Consider the following 24,502-nt stretch of genomic DNA (forward strand, 5'->3'; position numbering starts at 1 on the left):
ATTTAGATAGCAGTGATTGGCTTCCATCTACTACTTTTACCTGTTCTGAAATTTGGCCCGTATTTTATCTTAAAAATTCCTCATTAGTAAATCTAATTACTATATATTCTTTCTAGACATTAATTAAAAATGAAAATAGAGATCATTAGGCTGACATGGAACCATAATTTCTAAGTTTCAGTCTACAGCCTTAGTTCTTTTAGTTCAAGAATATTTAAATCTGGTCTGTCACTCTCAAGTTAATTATTAAAAAACAGCTTTACTTGAAGTCTTGACACATTGTTTAAACAAATATATCAACCCAATACCAATCAAAAAAGACATTTAAAATTGCGTTAGAATCTCAAGTTTATTATTATCCCTTTTTTCAGGAAAGAAACTGTTAGTACTTCTCTTTTTCCTGAACATAACAATTTAAAAAATAGAACAGATCTAACATAGAAATAACTATTTCTTTGGAATTTTTAAAGCTCAAGCTAAACTCACCAACCCCAACCCAAACACAGGCTTTTTGAGTATAAGGAAAGAGCCCCTCGGTCTGTGAAAGGAATCTGAATTCCAGTGTTTTACTGACTCATAGCATCATTTCAGTAAGCATAATTACACCACAATGTGAGAATATCTAGGCTGATAAAGACAAAAAGAAACCCAAAGGGAAGAACACAAAGGCAGGATGGGATTGGCTAAATTCCCCTTCAGCTATCGTGTTGCTGTGAGCCAGCAACCCACTGAAGTTTAAAGTTTTTCATCTTATCAGTAAACAGTAGAGCAAACATATTTAGAAAGTGGCATCTGACAACTTGATAGTGAATTCTGACGGAAAAAGCATTACACATTTTCTTCAAAAGTTTCTTTAAACTTCAACTCTTAATGTAAGGAATATAAAACACCTACCATAAAGTTTAACCGATCCTCAAAAATCCCAGTGTTTTTATTTAAATTCTTTGCTATGAGATAGGAGCTAAATATTAGATATTACAAAGCTACAGCTGTAAAGACTCAGGAGTGTCCGGAACTGTACCTCCTATGTCCCTGAGCCCCTATTATTTGACCAGTGACCTCACCTCTTTTATATTTTTACTACCTTAATACTTTTGTTCTTCAGATGTAAATAATTCTTTATATCCTCTACTGTAAACTGTTAGTGAAAACCAGGGTATTATTTACTTGTAAAACACAAACCCATGAGAGTAAATTGTGGGACATTAGTGTAGCTCCATACTGATTTATTGTAGCCTTCAAATTCTTGCAGGCCTCTAGAGAAGGTCCACACCCTGAGGCTTGATACTGATCTGTTCAGACCTAGAGGTTTATCACTAATTATCTAGCATTTAGGCATTTGATTACATGTCATCATAACACACGTATTTAAAATGTTATACCAATAGTCTTCTGTCTGCCTACTGAAAAAGTACAGTAGGGATGCTAAGAAACATACTTAGGTAACACAAAGCCACAGTCACTAAAAGAAAACTAGAAGGGACACTGTATTTTGCTCATCATGCTGGCAAATGAACCAGATGATTTCTGGCTGGTATCAAAGAGGAGATAAAGACATGACTTTTTTGAAGAAGAAGTGACTATTAAAGTTACACAAGTATTATAAAACATGTTCACAAACAGAACCCATGAGTAATCTCGGCAATTTGCATGATTCCAAGTAAGTATATTAACAATAGTTAGTACAAAACAATAGAAGTTCCAATCAAATAATTCCTGACTGATCACCATCAAGGCCATACATCACGTGGTATTTAGGCATTGCGATCACTCACACACACACCACACTGGCAGCCAACAAGCACAATCATGTACACTTTTCAACGGGGAAATAATATGAATGAAAATAATCATGGGAAGTACCTATTTTACCTACCAGACTATTTCATTTTGGAGAATTCTTGATACACAACTGTCCCATCCCTCCACCCTCCAAAGAAAAGAAATAAACCCATGACATGACAAAAAAAATAAAGGCAACATTACATGGATATAAAATGGAAAGTAGATACAGAACTTTTCCAACAATGTGCCTTTTGCTACCTGTGTTTTCTGAGCAGCCAAGAGGACTGATTGAACAGACCTTGGTATGGGACAGTGGGTCTTGATTCCCAAAGTCTGTCCATTAAAGGAGTCACACAATTCAGAGGGAATTGTAAAAAGAAGAGAGTATATTTTTACATGATTGAAACTTTCTAAAATACATACCCTGAGTATGTGTTCTGTGATATTCATTTATGAGTGTTCTATGTTCATTAACCATCATTTCAGTAGATAACCCCCACCCTCCAGTGCTTTATCCATTAACCTGGCAAGACCACCTGGGATATCTTTGTGCAGCTATTATCAATGAATTCCAACCCTCTGACCAGCACATTAAAGCTCATAGGTACTCACCCTGCAAACTGGGCACTGCCAGTGACTACTGCTGTCTCTAAGCCTGTACTCATCAGACAAACACTTGGAATGATACACACGAAAACACAGGTCACATATCAACACCTCTCCAGGCAAATGGCATTCAAAACAATACCAGTCATGATTTTCTGTTTCCCAGTCCTACAAAAAATACAAAATAATTTCGTATGACATTTTGTCAATATCCGCAATGACTAAGAACAAAATTGAAACTAAAGTCCATCAGAAGTTAGGCATTATAAACAATTTTAAACATTTACTGTGTTAAAACAAGAGGGAAAAAATACCTAGAAATTTGCTTCTTTTAATTTTCAATTCTCTCCTAAACATATTTATATTCAGAAATATCTTAAGGTGATCTGATAACAAAACCAGTCCAAAATGAATTAAGCCCAAAGCCAATCCAACTTCTAACATTATCTTTCAGTTTTTATAGAATCTATGGGATAATTTCTTTAGTAAATGGAATACCCCAAAGCAACATCTATAACTTAGTATTTCAAATAAACAAACCTCTGTTTTGTCCTGATTTTCTTTAAAGAAATATACTAAGTACTTAGCATACTTTGGAAACGGAGAGAATAGTAATAAATGGTGATGCTCACTATTCTTATCTTCTCATCCATGGTATTGGATGCTTTATTGAAAATAATCATTAATCAGAATGTCCATGTTCTGATAGGTTGTCAAATTTTCAGGGTCTGTTGAATTTGGAAAAATAAATTGAAAATGTGAAACTAAAGATTTAATCACATTCTCCAAAGGACATTACCACCAAAAAAAAAAAAAAGGAAGCTGGCTTATTTTCTTATTGGGACTATTCCTGGAAATAAAAGACCATAACAGGTGTTCAACATTTTCTTTGTTACACTTTTTTTTTTCTGTACAGCCAGTACCATTTAAACACAAACAGGAGACCAGTGTAACTTCCCTTAATTTGGAATTCATTCTTCATAAATATCACTCTTAGCATATATCAAAAAACACCCCTATTAAGAGTGATGGATTAATTCTCAACCTTCTCTTGCAGATGTGGTAGTTGAATGAATAAGGGTTAAACCCACAGTTAGTATTATCAAGGCCATTTCCAATGAGGAACTTGAAATTTTAAACTTGGGCTCTGCCATCATTTTTCTTTTTATAAATCATTGTCTACACTCTGCTTCTGCGAGTGAACAGCTTTCTTATCCCCCTTATGTCAATAACTCCTGCAATAAATGGCTATGATAGAGCACTTGTTCAGTCAGCACTAACTCTGGCAAGGGTTCAAATGCAGTGCTGCTCAACCATATGAGAAGAATACGTCTCTCTCCTTCAAAATGAACATGAGCAGCTCATGTTCTGAAATTCACACCTTCCAATCCACCTTTAGAGACACGGCTAAAGTACACTAGTAAGTTCTGCAGAAAAGTAAACTCTTTTGCTTGCTTTTTAGTAAGAAACTGGCAATCTGTAGCAACCAAAGTAATAAAGAAAAAAGCACTACCATTTTTAGTTGTTTGCTGCATTATGTGTAGACTCTGCTCACTCAGTAAGGGAGGAATAATTTCAGTCAGACTATTTAAAAGACCATAAGGTACTGATTTGACATAAAAGCCTCATCCGTGCATGGTAGAAAAAAGCTCCCCCACCAAGTCTGACATAGCGCTGCCACAGTAAACTGTGGTGCTTGGCTGCACTAAAGTAACAACCTTTGGTGTAGCCCTTTCACGCAGCTCATAAGGAAGCTGTGTTTTAGCTATTTCAGTGTTTGCACCAAAAATCATTGATAATTTAGTTTCCAATGGAGATAAGATGGCTTTTTAAAATTTACTCTTTCCAAATTTAAAACCAAATGTTTCAGAATATTTTCCTCGTAACTGTTCAGAGACATCTTAAAAGGATTTTGGTGGCTTATGTATACTCATTAACAAAAGAAACTGCCATTCTTCATCATTTGAGATTTTTTTTACACATCAATTCATCTCCCTGTGATTCTCAACATGGCAATCACTAGGTTCACTAAGAGGAAGTCAGAGAACACATGCTGGTGGACCGCTCTGGCCTCCTCCTGACACCGCCTGCCTTCACCTAACCCTGCCTTCTCCCATCCACCCATGAAACAAGGATGAAAACGGATCTTTCGTCAATGGGGTGTTTAATTCTAGATCTAGTTTTTCATAAAAATTATAAAAACAAAATTATAATTCAAATGAGGTAGAGAAACATTTGGATAAATGTTTATATAATGGCATCAACTAACTTTGTTTCTGATATAAAAGAGAGCATGAGCTGGGAATGAATGTGTTGTTTACTCTTTCAATCACTGCAATAGCTATTTAAATACACAGAACATGCAAAGTCAAGGTCAAAAGTATCTACACTCTGAATCCAGGAAACGTTTTTCTGAGGTATAAATGATATGTTTATTATAGGGAAGAGTTGTATATGGTTTGTCTTTCAGTAAACAGATTTATATAGTGCTTTTGACTAATATTCAATAGTGTATGCCAAAAAACTAAGCTTGCATTTTCACTGAATTTCATCAGAAGTCAGCAACTATTCAACATTCAGCCTTATCAACATAATGTGTGAAATGCTACTTCAATACAAGAAAGTTTTAGAAAAAGCAAACCTATGAGCACAAAATCCAAAACTAGAAACAATGTAAAGAGTATGGTTTAAATGAACAATTCTAGCAAGAATTAACTAAGCTGGCCTAAAGAAAGAGAAATTCAATTTTTTAAAAAAGCAGAATTAAAGTAAAATAATATAGTGCAAAATCGGTTCACCTTGGCTGGGGTTGCTGTCCTGAAGAAAGGCTGCATGCTGTAGGCCTTTCAAAATAAAAACAAAATAATCTTGGTCTCTCTCCTATAGCTTTGCTCAATATCAGGCAATATACAGAGCTAAAGGGGTTTGGTACATGGTCAAACTGTTTATTAGTTGCTATACATAGTATCTGGCAGATGATATCAACTAGTAATCTATCATTGTGGTAATCATTAATGAAACGACAGTAGCATACAAACTCAAGAATCATTACTAGTTTAAGAGTAAACTTTTTTCACTAACACAAACACTACAAAATGAACACAAAGAAAATCTATAGGAATTCATGTTCCATGAAACCTATGAAGATGACAGAAAAACATTTTACTAACAAATTCAGTGTCATTTAAATCTGTGCATGATCACAAATGTGTGTCTTATTGATCCCAAACTGATTCACACTGGGTTTTTTTTAAAATTGGGGGTTGCTGTTATTGTTGTTCAGTTGCTAAGTTGTGTCCGACTCTTTGCAATCCCATGAACTGCAGCACACCAGGCTTCCCCTGTCCTTCACCATCTCCCTGACATCCTACAGCCAGTGAAGGTTTACATGCTCAACGAGAACTAGCAGTGGGACAACCAAGGCCCCAGGCGTGTCATCCAGCTATGTGGAGTGGCTGAAGGGCATGTCCCAGGTACTCAGGGACTGACAAAACATGGTCCACTGGAGAAGGGAATGGCAGACTACTTCAGTATTCTTGCCTTCAGAACCCCATGAACAGTATGAAAAGGCCAAAAAAAAAAAAAACCTGCCGAGTGATGAATATAAATGTGGTCAACTTGGTACTTCACCACAGTGTGAAGTTTATACAGGTGGTCTTCAGAACTGAGTAGAAAACATTCTACCATCAAGAGGCAGCCTGCTGATCTATGGCTCTCACCACTTAAGGCATTTGGTTAAGACTCCAGAGCTAGACTAGCACAAACCTCAGCTCATGGGGCTTTTGCAAGGATCAAACAAGTTACTATGCTTAGTAACTGTTAGCTGGTGTTAAGATGATCTATTTGCTATAATGCACAAAATGGGAATTGATAAGTCACTAAATGGTGTGACACTTGCAATTACCCACGTGTGAATTTCTTCTTCAGGACCCTAAGTGCACTAGGACTGTTAACTCTCCCAGCATTTCTGTAAGCAAGATGGGACAAGAAGCACTGTTACCGGACTGAGAGTTAACGCTGCAGCAAGGAGCCTCAGCGAGAGGACTGTGCCTGGAGACAGCCTCCCTCACATGTGCAAGAGACTTAGCTTTCACACCAGTCCCCTGTTTCTACACAGTGAGCAGATAAAACCTCACATCATCAAGTATGTGTTTTCGTGTGGTATTTTACACAGAAACAATCTAAAATTAATTCTATGCAAATTCTAGGTTTAGTTTAATTCTGATAATAAATTCAGTTCACCACTGAGAGGTAAGATTTTTATGGTTAAAGATTTCCAGTAATTTTAAATGTTATTTTTTAATTAGAATATTAAAACACTGCTTAGTGAAATAAAATTTAAAAACAGGAAAACAAAAGAACTCTCACATACACACACACACAAGCTGAAAAGAGTATAACAGGACAATATGACCCAAAATATTCTACTGAGTAAAATAGAAATTCATCACCAAAGCAAGAACGTCTAAGTACCTAACAGTTTTTTTTGCACATAGAACCACAGAATAACTGACTTTTAATTAATAATCACCAATACATCACTTATTACTTAATATTTAGTAAATAAAAAATTGTATCTGATGCAGGTAATGGACCTTTGGGAGAAATATGTAGTTCTGCACATAATTAGAACAAACATAATAAAATATAATTCACATTTAAAAAACCAACAGAATTCAAGGGACAAAAAAGTTTAAAAACATGACTGATTATAAGTATAATAAGAAAACACAAAGATGTAAACTTTTTTAAAAAAATTCTTACTTCGTTATGCTGTATTTATGAAGTGGGCTGTTTGCAGGCCTCTCAATGTTTTTTCGGGAACAAAGCAGGGGAACACATCTTGCCATGGCTGTTTAATCATGTAATTTCTGAAGAATAAGACATAAGTCCAAACCTACCTCTTTACACAAAAGATGCGAGCTTTCAGCCAAGTTTCAAGAGGTATATAAACCTCAGTGTCTTTTAGACTGGTCCTTTTGAATCAGGAAAAAAGAGATGAAGACAGGGAAAAAAGTACCTATCTTGTCCCTCTGTAAATTAAAACTAAATCCATTTATCCCCAATATGTTAATCTTTTCAATAAACCACAAAATTTGTGTTTTCATTAATGATGCTTCTTAAAAGGTACCAACCTTAACTCAAGACTTATGTAAAAACTAGCAAGAGGTACTGCTTGTCAGAGAACAAACTAGGTTATGTGAAAACTGCTGAAGTTGAGCAGGCCTGACCAGCCGAGATGGGAGCTCATGTCTGCAGCTGCTCTCCAGTCATCGGCAGCACAACCGGTGGAGGCACACTAACTGAAAACCTAAGCTGTGGTTCCTAAGCCGGTATTTCGTTTTTGGACTGGCATGACCCACACAAGTAGAAAGGAGACCCTGAGTCCAGATCTGGCAGGCAAGTAAAGAGACAAGTAGTCTTGTAGCAAATGTCACCTTTTCACACTTATATGCCATCCTCTATACTGGTGACCAAAATATTTAATTCAGATTAAAAAGTGTCTGTCACATCATAGATAGTCATAGCTTTGTGCCAGGGACCATGAATCAAGTTGGGAGTCACCAAATAAATAATATCAACAACCTCAATATCAAAACACATATTTGTTTTATCTGCACAGGATCCATAACTCAAGGTCACCTGCCCTGCTACACTTATACAGGCACACCTCAGAGATGCTATGGGTTCAGTTTCAGATCACTGCAATAAAGAGATTATTGCAAGAAAGTCACATGAATTTTTTTGGTTTCTCATTGCATATAAAAGGTGTGTTTCCACTGTACTGTAATCTATTAAGGTGCAATAACAGTATGTCTAAAAAAGGTACAGACATTAAATTATATTAAAATTATAAAAATACTTTACTGCTAAAAATGCTGTCACTGGACAACGCAGAGTTGCCACAAACCTTCAATTTGTAAAAAAAAGCACAAGCCAAAGTACAATAAAATGAGGTATGTCTGCGTAAAATTAAATACTTTTATAAGACTTTCCTATCTTTAGTGAATTAAGAAATTAAGTTGCATTTACCACAAGGGAGCTACTAAATACCAAACTCATCTTAGCTGAGCAATGGTAAAATTTTCTGCCCAAGAAATATATTTCTCAAGTTGTTAAAATAGAGGACATGAACTATCATGATGGAATACAGACTGAATGTAGCCATCCATGTACATTAGTTTAGAGCAAGCAGATGATGAAGCAATCTAGGCAAATGTAGTTTTTCCTTAAAAAAAAAAAAAAAATGAAACAAGCCTTGAAATGAAACAAACACAAGTTTCAGTATGTACCCAGATCTACTGGCCTTTTACCAGTATAATATCAAAAGCTTTAAAAATGATCTCTAAAAGAGCTATTCAGATCATCTGAGTGAATAGTAATGACAGATATCTGAAAATTAAAGATGACCACAGAAAACTTACAAGAGTGTTGCCCAGGCTCGGCAAGCCTGTCATTTTAAGAACTGGCAAAAAAAAAAAAAAAAAACCAAAAAACTGGCTAGTACATATACATACTATGTACTATGTATGTACTATGTACTATGGCTAGTACATACTTCCACTGTTTACTGACTAATATTTAAACTAACCATTTAAAATTGAGAGAGGCTTCGTTTTTAATAATTACGCTTTTCATTCTATCTCAAATAGACATTTTAAAATATCACCATGAAGATGCTTATGTACTACTGAATTTCATCAGTTTCTCCAAACGAATTCTCACTTCAAAAGAGATACAAAATGGTGGTTAAGATCAGCATCTCAAAGTGTCTAGAAATCAATTCATTCCTAGCAGAATACTCAGTACAATGGAGGTTACCGTCTTTGACTTACACAGGCTTCCTCTTAAAAAAATTATATATAATTGTATCCTGAAATAGTCTTTTTAGAGTTAGGCTTTTATTACATGATAGCTGGATTTAATAAAACAATAGTATTTAAGATATGCATATTTTTCAACTGTATCAAGTTTTTTAAAATAAACATTGGAAAAAAGGTAGCAAGGCGGAATAGAAACATGACACAGTGGACTCTGTTCAGTGATGGTTTTGTGGCCTAAGAAACAACACTTTTGCCTACCTTCTCTCTCAACAGAGCCATGGACATGAGGACAAGGAGTCCAGCCTCTTTGCTAATACACAGTATCCCAAGGGATACAACTTGTAGGACTTATCAAGGGGAACCAACTTGTCTACCTCTGAGCTATAGCTGCTATTTTTAGAGGCTATAGAATGAAGAGAAGAGTAGCTTCACTACATTTCTCAAATGACAGAACTCCCTGAGTAAAGAGTCTTTGTAACTCTGAATAAAGGTTTAAAAATGAATAGTAGAAAAATCCTATCCCTTTCCTTACATATATAATCTACTTGACTTTTATAGGCCATATATATCAACTTGATTTTTTTCTTCTCTTAATAATTAGTAGAAAGTCAGTGAGATAAATAATAATGCACACCCTCCAATCTAAAACCTCAAGCTTTCAGAGGTATCATCTCGTATAAAAAGTGGAGAAACTATAAAGAAGAGCCCCAGACTCAAATGCCAGCATGCAGGGCTGTCAAAGACCACAGAAAACCTTTGTGCGGATTAGAAAATTGACCTTCCCTAAGACTAATTTTGTTAGAACAAGACACGTCACTGCCATGTGCTAGAGAACTGCTAAATAAACATGCAACAAGTATATCTGAGGAGACGGTGGCAATTCCTAAGCTGTGCAATTCACACCAGCCCCCGTACACAGCAGCCTGCATGCACAGGCCACACAGTCCCTACTCACACACAGAACTGGCCACTGCAAGATGCCTGCGCTGTGCCAAGGGTGACACAGGTCAGTTGTGTGTCCTCCAGAGTATTCTCAGGGCATGAAAACTGCAACACACAAACAGCCCTGGGTAGCAAGTGGTCCACCAGCCACAACCATGAGATACACGTATAATCAGCCTCATCATTTTATAACTACATCTTAAATACAGATCCAGCATCCTAAAGGAAAATGTCATTACAAAACGTGTGTTTGCAATTACAGGTTAAAAGTAAAAAAAAATAATGATGAGAATCTTTGCTTGCTGTTTAGTAAGAAATTTGTGTGCTTTTGCTACACAAAAGGCATTTCTTGTTTTAAACATATCTATTCACTGGTCAAAAACTTTCTTTGAGTGCATAGTTAAATGCTTTCTATAGATAATCTCATTTAATCCTCAAAATAACCAAATGAAAGCAATATTAATGTGCCCATATTACAGCTGAAGAATGAGTATCAGAGGTTAGAAACTCCCTCACACAACTAGAAACAGTATCTGAGATGGGACAGAAACCTTACCTCTTTTTATTTCACTATTTCATAAACTAGGTACAATGTTTATACTCAGTGGTACTTAAATCATACATGTATACTTGGTATAAAAATGCTTGTGAATAAGAACCAACCAGAATTAATAAAATCTGTATACGTTGTTTGACTTACATGTGAGATTTCATCTAGAAAAAAGAAAAGGAAGATGCTATAAAAACATATGCAGTGGGGACATGTATACATAAAACTAGAATACAGAACCTAATGTGGTTGAACATATATAACTCATTAACTGCTTGCTGAATTAAACTGAACAAAAAACTTCAACTTGAAGAGGGAAAAAAGCATATGGAAAAGCACAAATCTAAACAGGAGAAATCAATCACTTTTATGAAAAACTTGCGCATATGATCCACAAACCAAAATCTTACGGATTAAGTTGCTTTTACTACTGGCCGGTTGCTACAGACATCTCAGAAATTATCCACATAGCCTTCTATAGTAAATCTTTATGTTTCTAAGTGGTTGTGGATTAAAAATTTTATATTATCTGGATCATTTTGAGTATATGATAAGCTATCAATTATCAGTGGCCCTCCTTTAAATGTCTGCTATAGATAGATTTATACCACTTGACATTATTATTATTATTATTATTATAGCTTGGCACCCAGAGTTTCTTTATTGGCAAAAACTTTAATTTTACGTAAAGGGCTTCCCTGGTGATTCACTTGGTAAAGAGACTGCCTGCAATGCAGGAGACCTGGGTTCAATCCCTGGGTCAGGAAGATCCCCTGCAGAAGGAAATGGCAACCCACTCCAGTGTATTTGCTTGGGAAATTCCACCCACGGTCAGAGGAGCCTGGTGGACTACAGTCCATGGGGTCGCAAGACTTGGACACAAGTTAGCAACTAAACCACCAAGGATGGCAACTGAAGAATTATTCTAATATAAACATTTTCACTTAAGTTTTCAAGAATATTTCTAGTGCACAAATCAAATGATACCAGTGAAATTAAACATTTTTTATTCCATGTTTTCTATTTGTGAAAAACATGAATTTTCTTTCCTGAAACTTTAAAAGCACTTATTAAATTGACAAAAACAGTGTTAAAGCTAATAGTCTACCACAGAAAACTGTGCTGTTAGTTCACTGCTCTCAGACTTGACAAGTGAGTGTCTGTGTTGGCTCAACTGCCTAGAGTCATGAAGGGAAAGACAATGTTCTGGGGAAATGAACCAATTTTAAGATACCATGTCATTTTTATAATTCTAGATTTTAGAAAATTCATGATAAGGCACTCTCAATATATCTGATTATCAAATCTATTCATTTTAGAACTAAAAAATTAATGTTTATCCTATTTTAAACCTTTCTGTTCCAAAAACAGACTTGTCATTAAAGTATAAGAAAAGTTAATAGCAAACAAGGAAGAAAGACAGACATATTACACATGAAACCAATCTTTACATTTAAAAAAGGTACTTCTGTATGTGACCCCGAGTAGAGAAGTATATATTCTTTTCAGTCTGTCTGGACCGCATCAACATTATCCTCACTGAAACTTTTTCTTCTTTTTACTAATATTTACTGAAGAAAACGCTTAAGGAATACCATTAATTGTGTGTACATTCAAAGGGCTTTCCTTTATTTTTCAAATTCAAGGCAACCCAGACAGGAGAAGCAGACTCCCTGCACAGGTGAGTTTTCTCCCAAACAATCAGGAAGGAAAGGAGCCATCCTACCAACGCAGGTCCTTACTGTGAAGTATTAACAAACTTCTGAAAACAAATCTCTCTGGGCTATACATAAGTAACGTTCCAGATTTATAAAATAAAAAACTTACAATTTCGTCGCCTGGTAACCAATATCCTTCCTGTTCGATACCAGCTTTGGAGCCTTTGCAGCCCACTGTCAGCGTCTCCACAATGAGACCATCTTTCACAGCCAAGCTCAACTGACGAGTGGTCTCCTTTGGATGCATACCGTGGACTCGAGACATGTACCTGAATACAGAGGAAAACAAATTTAAAATCTCTTAGTCCTGAAAAATGAAAATGAATAAAAGTAAGAAAATATTTTTCTTTATTGTGACATACTTATGAGAGCCCTACAGAAAGAAAAGAAAGAAGTCAGTCAGTCCTGAACACTGAACTCTTTCAATTATCATAATATTTTAAACCTTAAATCTATTTTGCATATTTAGAGGAACATTTGTTCAAAATACTCCCAAACCAGCATAAATAAATCTTTTAACAGATTTTATAGTCAAACATCCCATTTAGTTCTAGCCTCTGTGGCAACTGCTGCTAACCTCCACTCTGCAGATTCTCAATCTAGAATTTTATCATCTTCAGGATACTGGAATATAAAATACTTTTACTAAAAACTTAGGAAATGACACAAAAGAAAATACAGAAAGTACACAGCTGATTGTCAACATATAAAGAAAACAAGAATGCATGCTATGATCAATAAAGCAAAAATGTGATCTTCAATTAAATATATTTTGAACTGCATCACTAAAGCATACAAGCTCTCCCTGATTTATAGTTACATGGCATATTTATTAAAAAATTTTGTTCCGAACACACCCTGCACCACAGAGAATGCTGTTTACAGATTCTCTTGCACTCAGCAATTGTACTAAACTCGGGTTAACATTATGGCATATTTGCTTCATATCATTTCATTTTTCAAGGAAATAAAACGTTACAGCCACAACTGAATTTGTGCCATTTTCCATTCCTCTCCAATCCCCAATACTCCATACTCCAATACTCCAATCCCCAATATCCCTGGTAAACTAGGATACCAGGGTATATTTTGTGTCTAGATATAGACACAAAAACATACTGTGAGACAAATCATGCTGGCCTCAGTCTCTCCAGAAAAACATCCTGTGCTGCAAGACAGGGCTGAGTGCCCCAGGGTATACAGGAATTAGAGTACAACAGACGGATTCTGCATCTAGTTACTCTGTCATTTAAGTATCTATCAGAGCAGTCAAAACAAGAAAAAAGGCAAGAACTCAGGACTTCCCTGACGGTCCAGGGTTGCTCAGCGCAACCACACACACACACACAAAAACAAACCAAAAAAACCCACAAACCAAGATCTCATCACTGAAAAACCTTCAAAACTCAGGAGATGAATTTCATTTCAAGCAAGGAGTAAATCATGGCAGAGGGAATGCAGAGCCTCTGTGTCTATAGCTTGTGGAAGAGAACTGGTTTTTGTTTAGACATCAGATAACTTTAAAGAGTTATTTTCTATTTTCTCTGCCAATGCAGTTAACTGAGAGATAAAAAGGAAGTGACATGGGAGCCCCACTCCCATGCCCCACTGCCGTAACAAACAAGGGCAGGAGGAGACAAGGTGAAATGGTCCACAGACTGATGTGTTAGCTTTGCTGCCTGCCAGCTAAGGGTGGCAAATGATGCAGCAGAGGTACAAATATCTTTTGATATATAAAGGTCAACACCAACAGAAATAATCAACCCAATCAGAAACCCGGCAGACGACCTGAATAGACACTTTTCAAAGAAGACATACACACAGTCAACAGGTACATGAAAAGATGCTCAACTTCACTAATCATCAGGGAGATGCAAACCAAAAATCACAATGAAACGTCCCTTCACACGTGTTAGAATGGCCATCAGCAAAAAGACAAGAGATAACAAGTGTTAGTAAGGATGTAGAGAAAAAGGAACATTTGTACAGTGTTAGTGGGAATGTAAACTGGTTTAGCCACTATGGAAAAGAACATGGAGGTTCCTCAAAAAATTTAAAATAGAACTACCATATGATCTACTTCTGGGTATTGATCTGAAGAAAATGAAAACACATCTGCACCTCCATGTTCCCTGAAGCAGTATGTACAATAGCCAAGATATTTACAGTAGACAAGGTATGGAAACAACCTAAGTGCTCATGGACAGATGAATAAAGAAGATGTGAGATACAGATATATATATATAATGGAGTATTACACAGCCATAAAAAAACTTGCCTTTTGTGACAACATAGATGGATTCTGAAGGCATTATACTACATGAAATAAGTCAGACAGGGAAAGACGAGTACCATATGATCTCACTGATACGTGAAACAAACCAAAAAAACAGTCATTAGATACAGAGAACAGACTGGTGATTGCCAGCCATGAGGGGTGGGGAGGGAATGGGCAAGATGCGTGACAATGGTCAAAAGGTACAAACTTTCAGTTATTAGATAATTAACTCAAGGAGATACAGTAGATATCGTGGTGACTATGGTTAACGATATTATACTGCATATTTGAAAGTTGCTAAGAGAATGGATCTTTGAAAAGAAATCATGGTATAGGTACAATTTCTCAAAAACATTATATAATTATCTCTGTATAAGAGTTCTAGGGGTATATTCCAGGAACTGTCAAAAGAGATTACTTCTGAGAACAGGGGTTCACCCAAAAGGGGTGTGAGGAGTACTTTCTTTTTCAACAGTACTCCTTTTTTATTTTGTTCATGTATCTACTGGCTGAAGACTATTTATACAAAAAAAGTAGCCATCATTTACCACCCCTCCAAATGTACGATAGCTCCTTTCTCCTGCATGGGCTTGCCAGTCTTGGGCAGGCTCCTTCCTTTCTTTCCAAACTCATCTTAGCTCTTCTGTCCTTTACTTATCCATAATGATTTTAAAGTCAGTTGGCAAAGATTCATGAAAACCATTCTGTAATTTAGATTAGAGGAGGGTAAATACCATTACAATTGTAATATAATTTTTCCTGATTAACTTTGAAAAACTGCTATTTGTAACTTTTTCTACATCCTTAACAAGGTCTTTTTAAAAAATGAAACAAAGATGATTATTTTTAATGATAAAAGGTACCATTCATAAAGAAGATAGACATCATAAACCATTAGGCACCTTAACAACAAAGAAATAAAGATTAAAAAAAACCAAAAATCAGGAGAAATATAAGGGAAAAGAAAAAAATATATAATCATAGTGAGACATATTAACATTACTCTGAGAATATTTTATCAAGTGCAGAAAAAATGAAAATAGGAGCATCTTGAATGATGTCATTAATAATTTAAATAGATTTATACATAACTAATTTGTATTAATCATATCCTACACAATATATTTAAAATTCATACTGTCAAACAGTATGAATAGAAGTGGAATCAAAATGTCAATACATTTTTAGTTAGGCAAAAATTCATAAGTTTTCTAAAATATATCTATTATACATATTATTTATATATATGTATACAAAAGCTCTTCTACTACACTGATAAAGGCTTAGGAAAGAATATAAAAAAAAGAGAGATGGAGAAATTAGAAAACACAAACTAAATGAAATGCAAGCACTGAATATGAAATAGAAAAAATGAAACAAATTGGATAAAAGTAAAAGATCCTCAAATAGTCCAGCTGTTTTTAAATATGGCTGCTCATAAGACATATCTGTGGAGTTCTGGCAAAAATAAAAGCAATACCTGGGCCTTTGTATTTTTCAAAAAATTCCAAGATAATTCTGATAGGCATCTGGATTTTAAAAAGTGATTACAGGGTTTTCTATTAAATGGTAGTTTCAGTGATACAGATTTCTGTAATTTTTCTGCTGACAAATCACGATACTATGGTATTAAATAAATAATAGTTACATAATCAGAACAGTAAAAGTTGTTTATCAATTTTCACAATCAATAGACAAAAATAAAAGATAATTATAATTGCAGGCCATAATGGGAACATGATTAACCTAACAATATAAAGTAATTATGTGTAATTGAGGGGGGTCAAGCAGACTGATGTGGTAAGTGGAACTGCATATGTGCACGTTTTCATCTGCTCAGCCAGTCTTTGTCTTTTGGTTGGTGCATTTAATCCATTTACATTTTAGGTAATTATTGATATGTATGATTCTATTACCATTTTCTTAATTGTTTTGGGTTTATTTTCTATAGGTAGGGTTTTTCCTTATCTTGTTTTCTCCCTAGAGAAGTTCCTTTAGCATTTGTTGAAAATCTGTTTTGGTGGTGCTGAGTTCTTTTAACTTTTGCTTGTCTGGAAAGTTTTTGAGTTTTCCATCAAATCTGAAGGAGAGTCTTGCTGGGTATTCTTGGTTGTAGGTTTTTCACTTTCATCACTTTAAATATGTCATGCCATTCCCTTCTGGCTTGTAGAGTTTCTGTTGAGAAATCACCTGATAGCCTGATGGGAGTTCTCTTGTATATTATTTGTCGTTTTTCCTTTGTTGCTTTTACTATTTTATCTCTGTCTTTAATTTTTGTCAGTTTGATTACCATGTGTCTCAGTGTGTTCCTCCTTGGGTTGTTCCTTCTGGGACTCTGTGCTTCCAGGACTTGGTTGATTACTTCCTTTCCCATGTTAGGGAAGTTTTCAGCTATTATCTCTTCAAATATTTCCTCAGGTCCTTTCTGTCTCTTCTCCTTCTGGGACCCCTATAATGTAAATATTCCTGTGTTTAATGTTGCCCCAGAGGTCTCTTAGGCTGTCTTCATCTCTTTTCATTCTTTTTTCTATATTCTATCCTGCAGCAGGGATTTCCACCATTCTGTCCTCAGGTCATTTATCCGTTCTTCTATCTCAGTTATCCTGTTATGGATTCATTCCAGTGTATTATTCATCTGCTTGTTTGTTCTTTAGTTCTTATAGGTCTTTGGTAAATATTTCTTGCATCTTCTCAATCTTCGCCTCCATTCTTTTCCAGAGATCCTAGATCATCTTCACTATCATTATTCTGAATTCTTTTTCTGAAAGGGTGCCTATCTCCCCTTCATTTAGTTGTTTTTCTGGGGTTTTATTTTGTCCCTTCATCCGGGACGTAACTGTCTGCTCTTTCATGATGATTAACTTTCTGTAATTTGGTTTTGTTTTAGTTGCTGTGGGACTGTGGTTCTTGCTTCTTCTGTCTGTCCACTGAAGGAGGAGGCTAAGAGGTTTGTGTAAGCTTCCTGATGGGAAAAAAATGGGTGATGGGAAAAAAATCCCTGGTGATGGGAAAAAATGGGTCTTGCTCTGGTGGGCTATAAAGAAAGCTGAGTGCTGAAGAATTGATCCTTTTGAACTATGGTGTTGGAGAAGACTCTTGAGAGTCCCTTGGACTGCAAGGAGATCCAACCAGTCAATTCTAAAAGAAATCAGCCCTGAATATTCACTGGAAGGACTGATGCTGAAGTTCCAAAACTCTGGCCACCTGATGGGAAGAACTGACTCATTGGAAAAGACCATGATGCTGGGAAAGATTGAAGGAGGGAGGAGAAGGGGACGACAGAGGATGAGACGGTTGGACGGCATCACCAACTCTATGGACATGAGTTTGAGTAAACTCCAGGAGTTTGTGACTGACAGGAAAGCCTGGTGTGCTGCAGTCCATGGGGTCACAAAGAGTTGGACACAACTGAGTGACTGAACTGAACTGGTAGGCAGGGCCTTGCTCAGTAAAGCTTTAATCCAATTATCTGCTGATGGGTGGTGTTGCACTCCCTCCTGGGTAGTTTTTTGGTCTGAGGCGACCCAGCCCTACAGACTGCATGGTCAGGTTAGGAGTGTTTATGCCAAAGAGGACATTCCCAGACAGCTGTTGCCAGTTCCCCAGTCCTGCAGTCAGCCCCTGCAGACCCACACCTCCAACACTAGCAGTTTTGGTTCAGTTTCCTGTGAATTCACTGCTCATTTCATGAGTTTTCACACTCCTTTTCACTCCTCATGAGTCTTGGTGCACAGAGGTCTTTTTTGTGCCCTCCAAGTCTAGAGTCTCCGTTAGCCCCAGTCCTGTGGAAGTCTTGTAATCAAATCCCACTGGGCTTCAAGGTCAGATTCTCTGTGGATTCCCAACCCCTTTGTCAGGTCCCCAGGCTGGGAAGCATTCAGGTTCCAGTGTCCTCCTGTCGATGATTGTTCAACAGCTAGTTGTGATTTTGGTGCTCTCACAGGAGGAGAAGAGTGCACGTCCTTCTACTTCACCACCTTGAACCAGAAGTCTAACTCGGCAGAGTGTAGAACATAACAGATCCTCCAGAGCCCAGGAATGCAGGCCAATCTAAGCAGGAAGCAGCAGGAGGTGATGCAAATGAGGAAGGTCAGGTACTGATACCCTGCACAAGGACTGGGAAAGCATGGGCAACAGAAGAATACTGTGGAATATTTGATAAGATGGTGTTATTGAAAAACATCTCTGACACCAGTGATGGAAAGAAGAAACAGACCAGCAAGACCAGGAGGAGGCCAGAAACCCAATTAGGAACCAGCTGCCACAGGCAGGAAATGACACAGGCTAAAAACCAGGCCAGGTAAAGAAAGACATTTTACAGGACCATTCAATCTACTCAGTCTAGGGTACTCCAAACACACTTCTCATCCCCTCTAGCCACAGGATAAAGATCTCAATGCTGGCATTAGAGGTCTTCTTGGTTTGGGCCTTTTGGACTTTTCATTCCCGAAGACTCTACAGTCCCTCTGTTTCAACTCCCCTCTCTGCCTCACCAAGTCCCACTCAACTTGCAAGGCTCTATCAATTCCATATCCTCCTAAGGTCTTCCTGATTCTCTCTCAGTGACCCAGCACTACCTCCTCCCCCTTCAATTAAGGCCTGTCATTGTTGTTCAGTTCCTAAGTCATGTCCAACTCCTTTTCGACCCCATGGACTACAGCAGGCCAGGCTCCCCTGCCCTTAACTATTTCCTAGAGTTTGCTCAGAATTCATGTCCATTGAGTCGATGATGCTATCTAACCATCTCATCCTCTGCCGTCCCCTTCTCCTTTTGCCTTCAATCTCTCCCAGCAAAGGCCTGTCATACTATTAATTAAACATTCCACTCACATGGGGCAGAGCTGCATTCTGTCTAGGATACCTCTTCCATTATTTGGTACTACTCTTTTATTCTTTTTAACTGAAGGCTAATTACTTTATAATATTGAGGTGGTTTTGCCATACATTGACATGAATCACCTACAAGCATACATGTGTACCCCCCGTCCCAAACGCCCCCCCACTTCCCTCCCCATATTCTTTTACTCTTTAATGGTACTTTTCTGTGCCTTGTCTGTATGATTCCATCACAGAACTGCAGAGAAACATGAAACATATGAAAGCAAGTGGACAACAATCCCAACCAAGGTGAGTGCCCCACGAATGTGGCATGCTGGACAAAACTCACTGTGGGACTGTGGTTATGGCTCTTCAGAACCAGTAACTCTTCTGTAAGGCTGTTATATAAAATAAAATAACAATGGTAACAGTGGTAAACTGTACCTATCAACCTGCTACCATAGGATGGTATGTAAGAAAGAGTAAATCAACCCAGATTGAAATGAGAATGTAGTTATAAGAACGAAGAATTCTTGGGAGTACACATACAATATAACATTAACTGTTAAGTTTTTTTAAAACTAACTTTATTTTAACTTCGGCAATGGCCACTTTCCTATCCTACAATAAATCTACTGAGGGAATAGAAATTGACAGGGATAAGATAAATAGTTCCTAGAAATCATGGGTTTCATAAAACTGAACTATAGTAAATAAATAAATAAATAATGGGTACCTAGTTGCAACTTCAAAGGCAACCTACACATGAAGAAGTCTTACAGTTTGGATTTATGTCTGTCTGCAGTGACAAGAAGAACTCCAAGAGAACTCAAATTTCAATGCCAAATATGTCACAAGAGGTCAGAGGTCACATTTTCTAATTGGGGTTTGACCCTAAAGTAAGCAATACATGTAATTAATTGATGCCCTAATCTGAAACATTAACTTGAATGGGACTAAGTCCACCAATCCAATATCAGTTTGATAAGCATGCTAGTCACAAATGTGGTCACCTCTAGAAACACAAAATCAAAGTTGCTCAAGACAGAAAGGAAACAAGATTTCAACTGCTTTTTCCAAGACAACAAAAAATAATCTGATCTCTCCCAATGACACCAATAATGTTAGCCAATAATACAGGCAGAGACTATAATAAAACCCATACTTCTTTCAAAAATATGTCTTTGTCTTGTAACTATTACTTAGAATACTTATGAAAGTCTAACATTGTATTATAATTATCCAAATTAGATATGAATAATTTGGATTAAAGAGGAAAAAATGACATGTTAACTTATTTTTTTATTGGATATTAAAATATAGGAGACATTTTAAAAAATAACAAGGCAATGAATTATGAATCATATTGGGAATCTTAGGGATTCAAAGCTTAAATTTCATTTCTGTTACTGGTTTTGATGTCATATGTTCTTTATCTCTTTGCTCATTGATTTAAAAACTGTAAAACAAGGGCTAAAAACATCATGATGTAGTACAAACATAAAAATATTTTATAAACAATTGTTTTATATAAGTGCTGTAATCAAATATTTCACAGCTTTAATTTCACGACACCTAGCCAAATTTCATAAAACGGACAAATTCATATGTAGTACTTATAATTTAGCATTATAGCTACTCTTGCCTATGCTTACGTTCATCTAAACTGACTCATGTAATTCTTTTTCAACATAAAACGACTCATTTGTTTTCATCTTATGATTAAACATCACAAAACATCCTTCAGCTCCTAAAAACGTCAAGTATTTTTATGGAGAAGCCAAAATTTATTTGTGCTTATTTACTTTTCAAGTAAGAACACGTATGGAAGTTAATACCATTATTAAATCATATTTATAAACATGAGCTTTTAAATCAGAGGCACAGGTTAACTATTAATTTTAAACAATCAAACTTTACCCTATACATGTATTTTGATTTCAGATTTGACTCATTCTGTAAAAATACTTTCCATTCCCAGGACTCCCTGGTGGTTCAGTGGTAAAGAATCTACATGCCAATGCAAGAGACAGGGGTTCAATTCCTCATCCAGGAAGACCCCACATGCCATCGGGCAACTAAGCCTGTGTGCCACAACTGCTGAGCCTGCACTATAGAGCCCAGGAACCACAGGTACTGAAGCCTGTAAGCTCTAGAGTCCATGTTTTCCAATAAGAGAAGATACTGCGGTGAGAAGGCCAGGTACCACAAACGGAGAGTAGCCTCTGCTCTCCACAACTACTGAAGAGCCCTTGAAGGAGCGAAGATTCAGTGCAGCCAAAACAAATGATTTTTTTTTAATTAAAACAAACAAACAAACAAAAAAACCACAAAAACTTCCATCCTCAAATAACAGAAATTTTCAAAGAAGTTTCTCTGATATTTTTTAAATACTTGAAATATTCAATAAAGTGAAAAGTGAAAGTGCAAGTTGCTCAGTTGTGCCTAACTTTTTGCGACCCCATGGACTATACAGTGCATGAATTCTCCAGGCCAGAATACTAGAGTGGATAGCCCTTCCCTTCTCCAGCGGATCTTCCCAGCACAGGGATTGAACCCAGGTCTCCTGTGTTGCAGGTATATTCTTTATCAGCTGAGCCACAAGGGAAGCCCAACAATAGTGGAGTGGGTAGCCTATCCCTTCTCCAGTGAATCTTTCCAACCCAGGAATCGAACCAGGATCTCCTGTATTGCAGGCAGATTCTTTACCAACTGAGCTATCAGGGAAGCCCATAAATCTCAAGAGTGGCTCTGTAATTTATAGCACCTTTTCTACTTTTTTGAACAGAAAACTAGCAATTGGAAAAAAAGAACGTAAAAGGTAGAATTAAAAAGACTCAGGACTCTTTCCAAGGGAGGTGAACTGACAACTAACAAAAGGCTACTGCCATAAACCCTGAAGTTAGACATCATCAGATTACACAGAAGAAACATTTGCTACAAAAAAAAAAAAAATCCTACTTTATTATAGAAGTTGTTATTAGTCCCTATTTGTTCAATTAACTTTGAGGATCTGAAACTTCTACTCATAAAATTTTTTTTCAAATTTCAACACAAATGTAATATTTTAATGATACTTTGAAGATGATACTGCTGTAGATTCTGTACGTTCTAGTGTTATATACAAAAATGAAAAATGCTCCTTGAATCTGCCTCTGCTAGAAGGAATTTTTATTGCTTTCAGCTCTGCTTTAGGACTTCAGAAAATACCCAGTGCCTTTAGCAATTATTTTTCTTTTTAGAAAAATGACTTGATGCTGTGAGCTGGGAAGATGGCAGAAGTAACATGGTTTTAATGTCTCCCAACCTCCTCGACAAAGTCACAAGAAGCGTTAGCAAAAAACAAGTTGACAACCCAACCCTTGGAAAACATAAACAAGTGACGAGAATTCTGATGAATCCCAAAGTCCAGTAGCTGAGGACAAGCCTCCAAAAGCTGCAACTGCAGTTGGTACTGACACCTGTGCAGGAGGAGGCAGAGGGACATGACACAACACTGAGAACAGGAGGATAAAACAGCTAAAAGGCAGTCACTGGAGAGCAAAGTGGGCCAAATTGAGAACAGCAGTTCACACTGGACAGGATTTGCACACCTCCATTTGCAGGTAACCGATGGTAATTCATGAGCTCATGGTAAAGTTCTTATGGGGCTGGAGCAGAGAAACCTGTGAACACTCACAACTAATCAGCCAAAGCTCCCTTTTAGTACAGAACTCCACAGTGCAGAGAAACGGCTAGCAATAAAAGTATCAAACCCTACTGAAGTCTGGTCATAAAGACCTCCAATGTAAGGACAATGGGCACAAAAGAAATTGTGGTTCTGGCAAAATGCACAGAAGCAGGAGATCATGGTAAATGTGAGGCATTATTTTCAGCACTTCATAAGAATGACAGAAGATGCTTTAGAGCCATACCTCCAAAAACTGTTCACAACCACCTTCCCTTGACACAAGTTCAGGAAAAGTGATTTCACATGACAGGACTATGGCTGAAGGAGTAGAACATTCCAAGTGGAAGCATGCCCAAGACACATGCCCACAACACAGATGAGACTATAACTACTATTTAAATACATGAAAAGATATTAAGAAAATTATATAAGATACAGGAAAGATATGTCAGAATTAGAAAACTCAGAAATGATGTAAACATGAGAAGTGAATGAAAAAATTCCACTTCAGAAGAAGTCCAAACTAGAAGGCACACAAGAGTCAGTATGTAGGGAAAAAGTGACATAAGTAGAAGTCATAAAGAAAGAAAATATGAAAAAAACCAAAACTATATAGCAGCTTTATTCACAACTGCCCAAACTGAAAATTACAAATATAGAAGACAGGAAAAGAAACCAACAGAGTATAAGAGAAAGCCCCCAAAAACAACAAGTAAACAAGATAATAAAAGTCCATGAATGATATATATATACAATTGACCCTGGAACCTATAGAGGTCAGAGCCCACCACAGCCCAATGCAGTCAAAGATCTGCATCCCTGTTTACAGTCAGCCCTCTATGAATCCACATCTGGATTCAGGCAACCCTGAGGCATGCAGCCCCATGGCACATGGGATAAGTGAACCTATACAGTTCAATCCATGCTGTTCAAGGGTCAGTTGTACAATTTTTAAATTAAAATTTGCAATATTCAAAACACATTTTTAAAGGGACACTGTATACCCAACAAAACAACCCAGAATGACCAATACCAATACAGTCAAATTACTAGACCTCAAAGATAAAAATTCTTTATGAATCTATGCAAAAGGACAGTCACAGCAGAAAGAAAATCAAGTTGTCATCCAATTTGCTGACAATGATGCCTTAAGCCATATATAAGAACGTCAAAGAAAGAAGATAAAAGCAAAGGATTTTATATCCAGCCAGATTCACTTTCAAGTAAAAAGGCTGCAGACCAACTGTTAACATACAAGAACTCAAAACTCTGACCCCAGGAATTCTTGATTATGAATCTACTAGATGGTGC

General features: G+C 36.7%; 1 protein-coding gene across 13 annotated transcripts in view; it reads right to left on the reverse strand.

The window, feature by feature from the left end:
- The window catches only part of ZMYND11 (zinc finger MYND-type containing 11), a 74,315-nt gene that overhangs the window by 27,031 nt on the left and 22,782 nt on the right, over positions 1-24,502 (reverse strand). For 7 of the 13 annotated variants that reach the window (XM_043885138.1, XM_043885137.1, XM_043885141.1 and 4 more), the window contains exons 3-5: positions 12,535-12,694; positions 5,190-5,234; positions 2,398-2,559 (exon numbers count right to left, since the gene is read on the reverse strand). In XM_043885138.1, coding sequence (XP_043741073.1) covers positions 2,398-2,559; positions 5,190-5,234; positions 12,535-12,694 — 367 coding nt within the window. Of the gene's footprint in view, positions 1-2,397; positions 2,560-3,023; positions 3,120-5,189; positions 5,235-12,534; positions 12,695-24,502 lie in introns of those variants that run through there. The other 6 variants (XM_043885145.1, XM_043885143.1, XM_043885142.1 and 3 more) reach the window with 3 other exon arrangements.

This window comes from Cervus elaphus, chromosome 23, assembly GCF_910594005.1.
Source record: "Cervus elaphus chromosome 23, mCerEla1.1, whole genome shotgun sequence".
Lineage (NCBI taxonomy): Eukaryota > Metazoa > Chordata > Mammalia > Artiodactyla > Cervidae > Cervus > Cervus elaphus.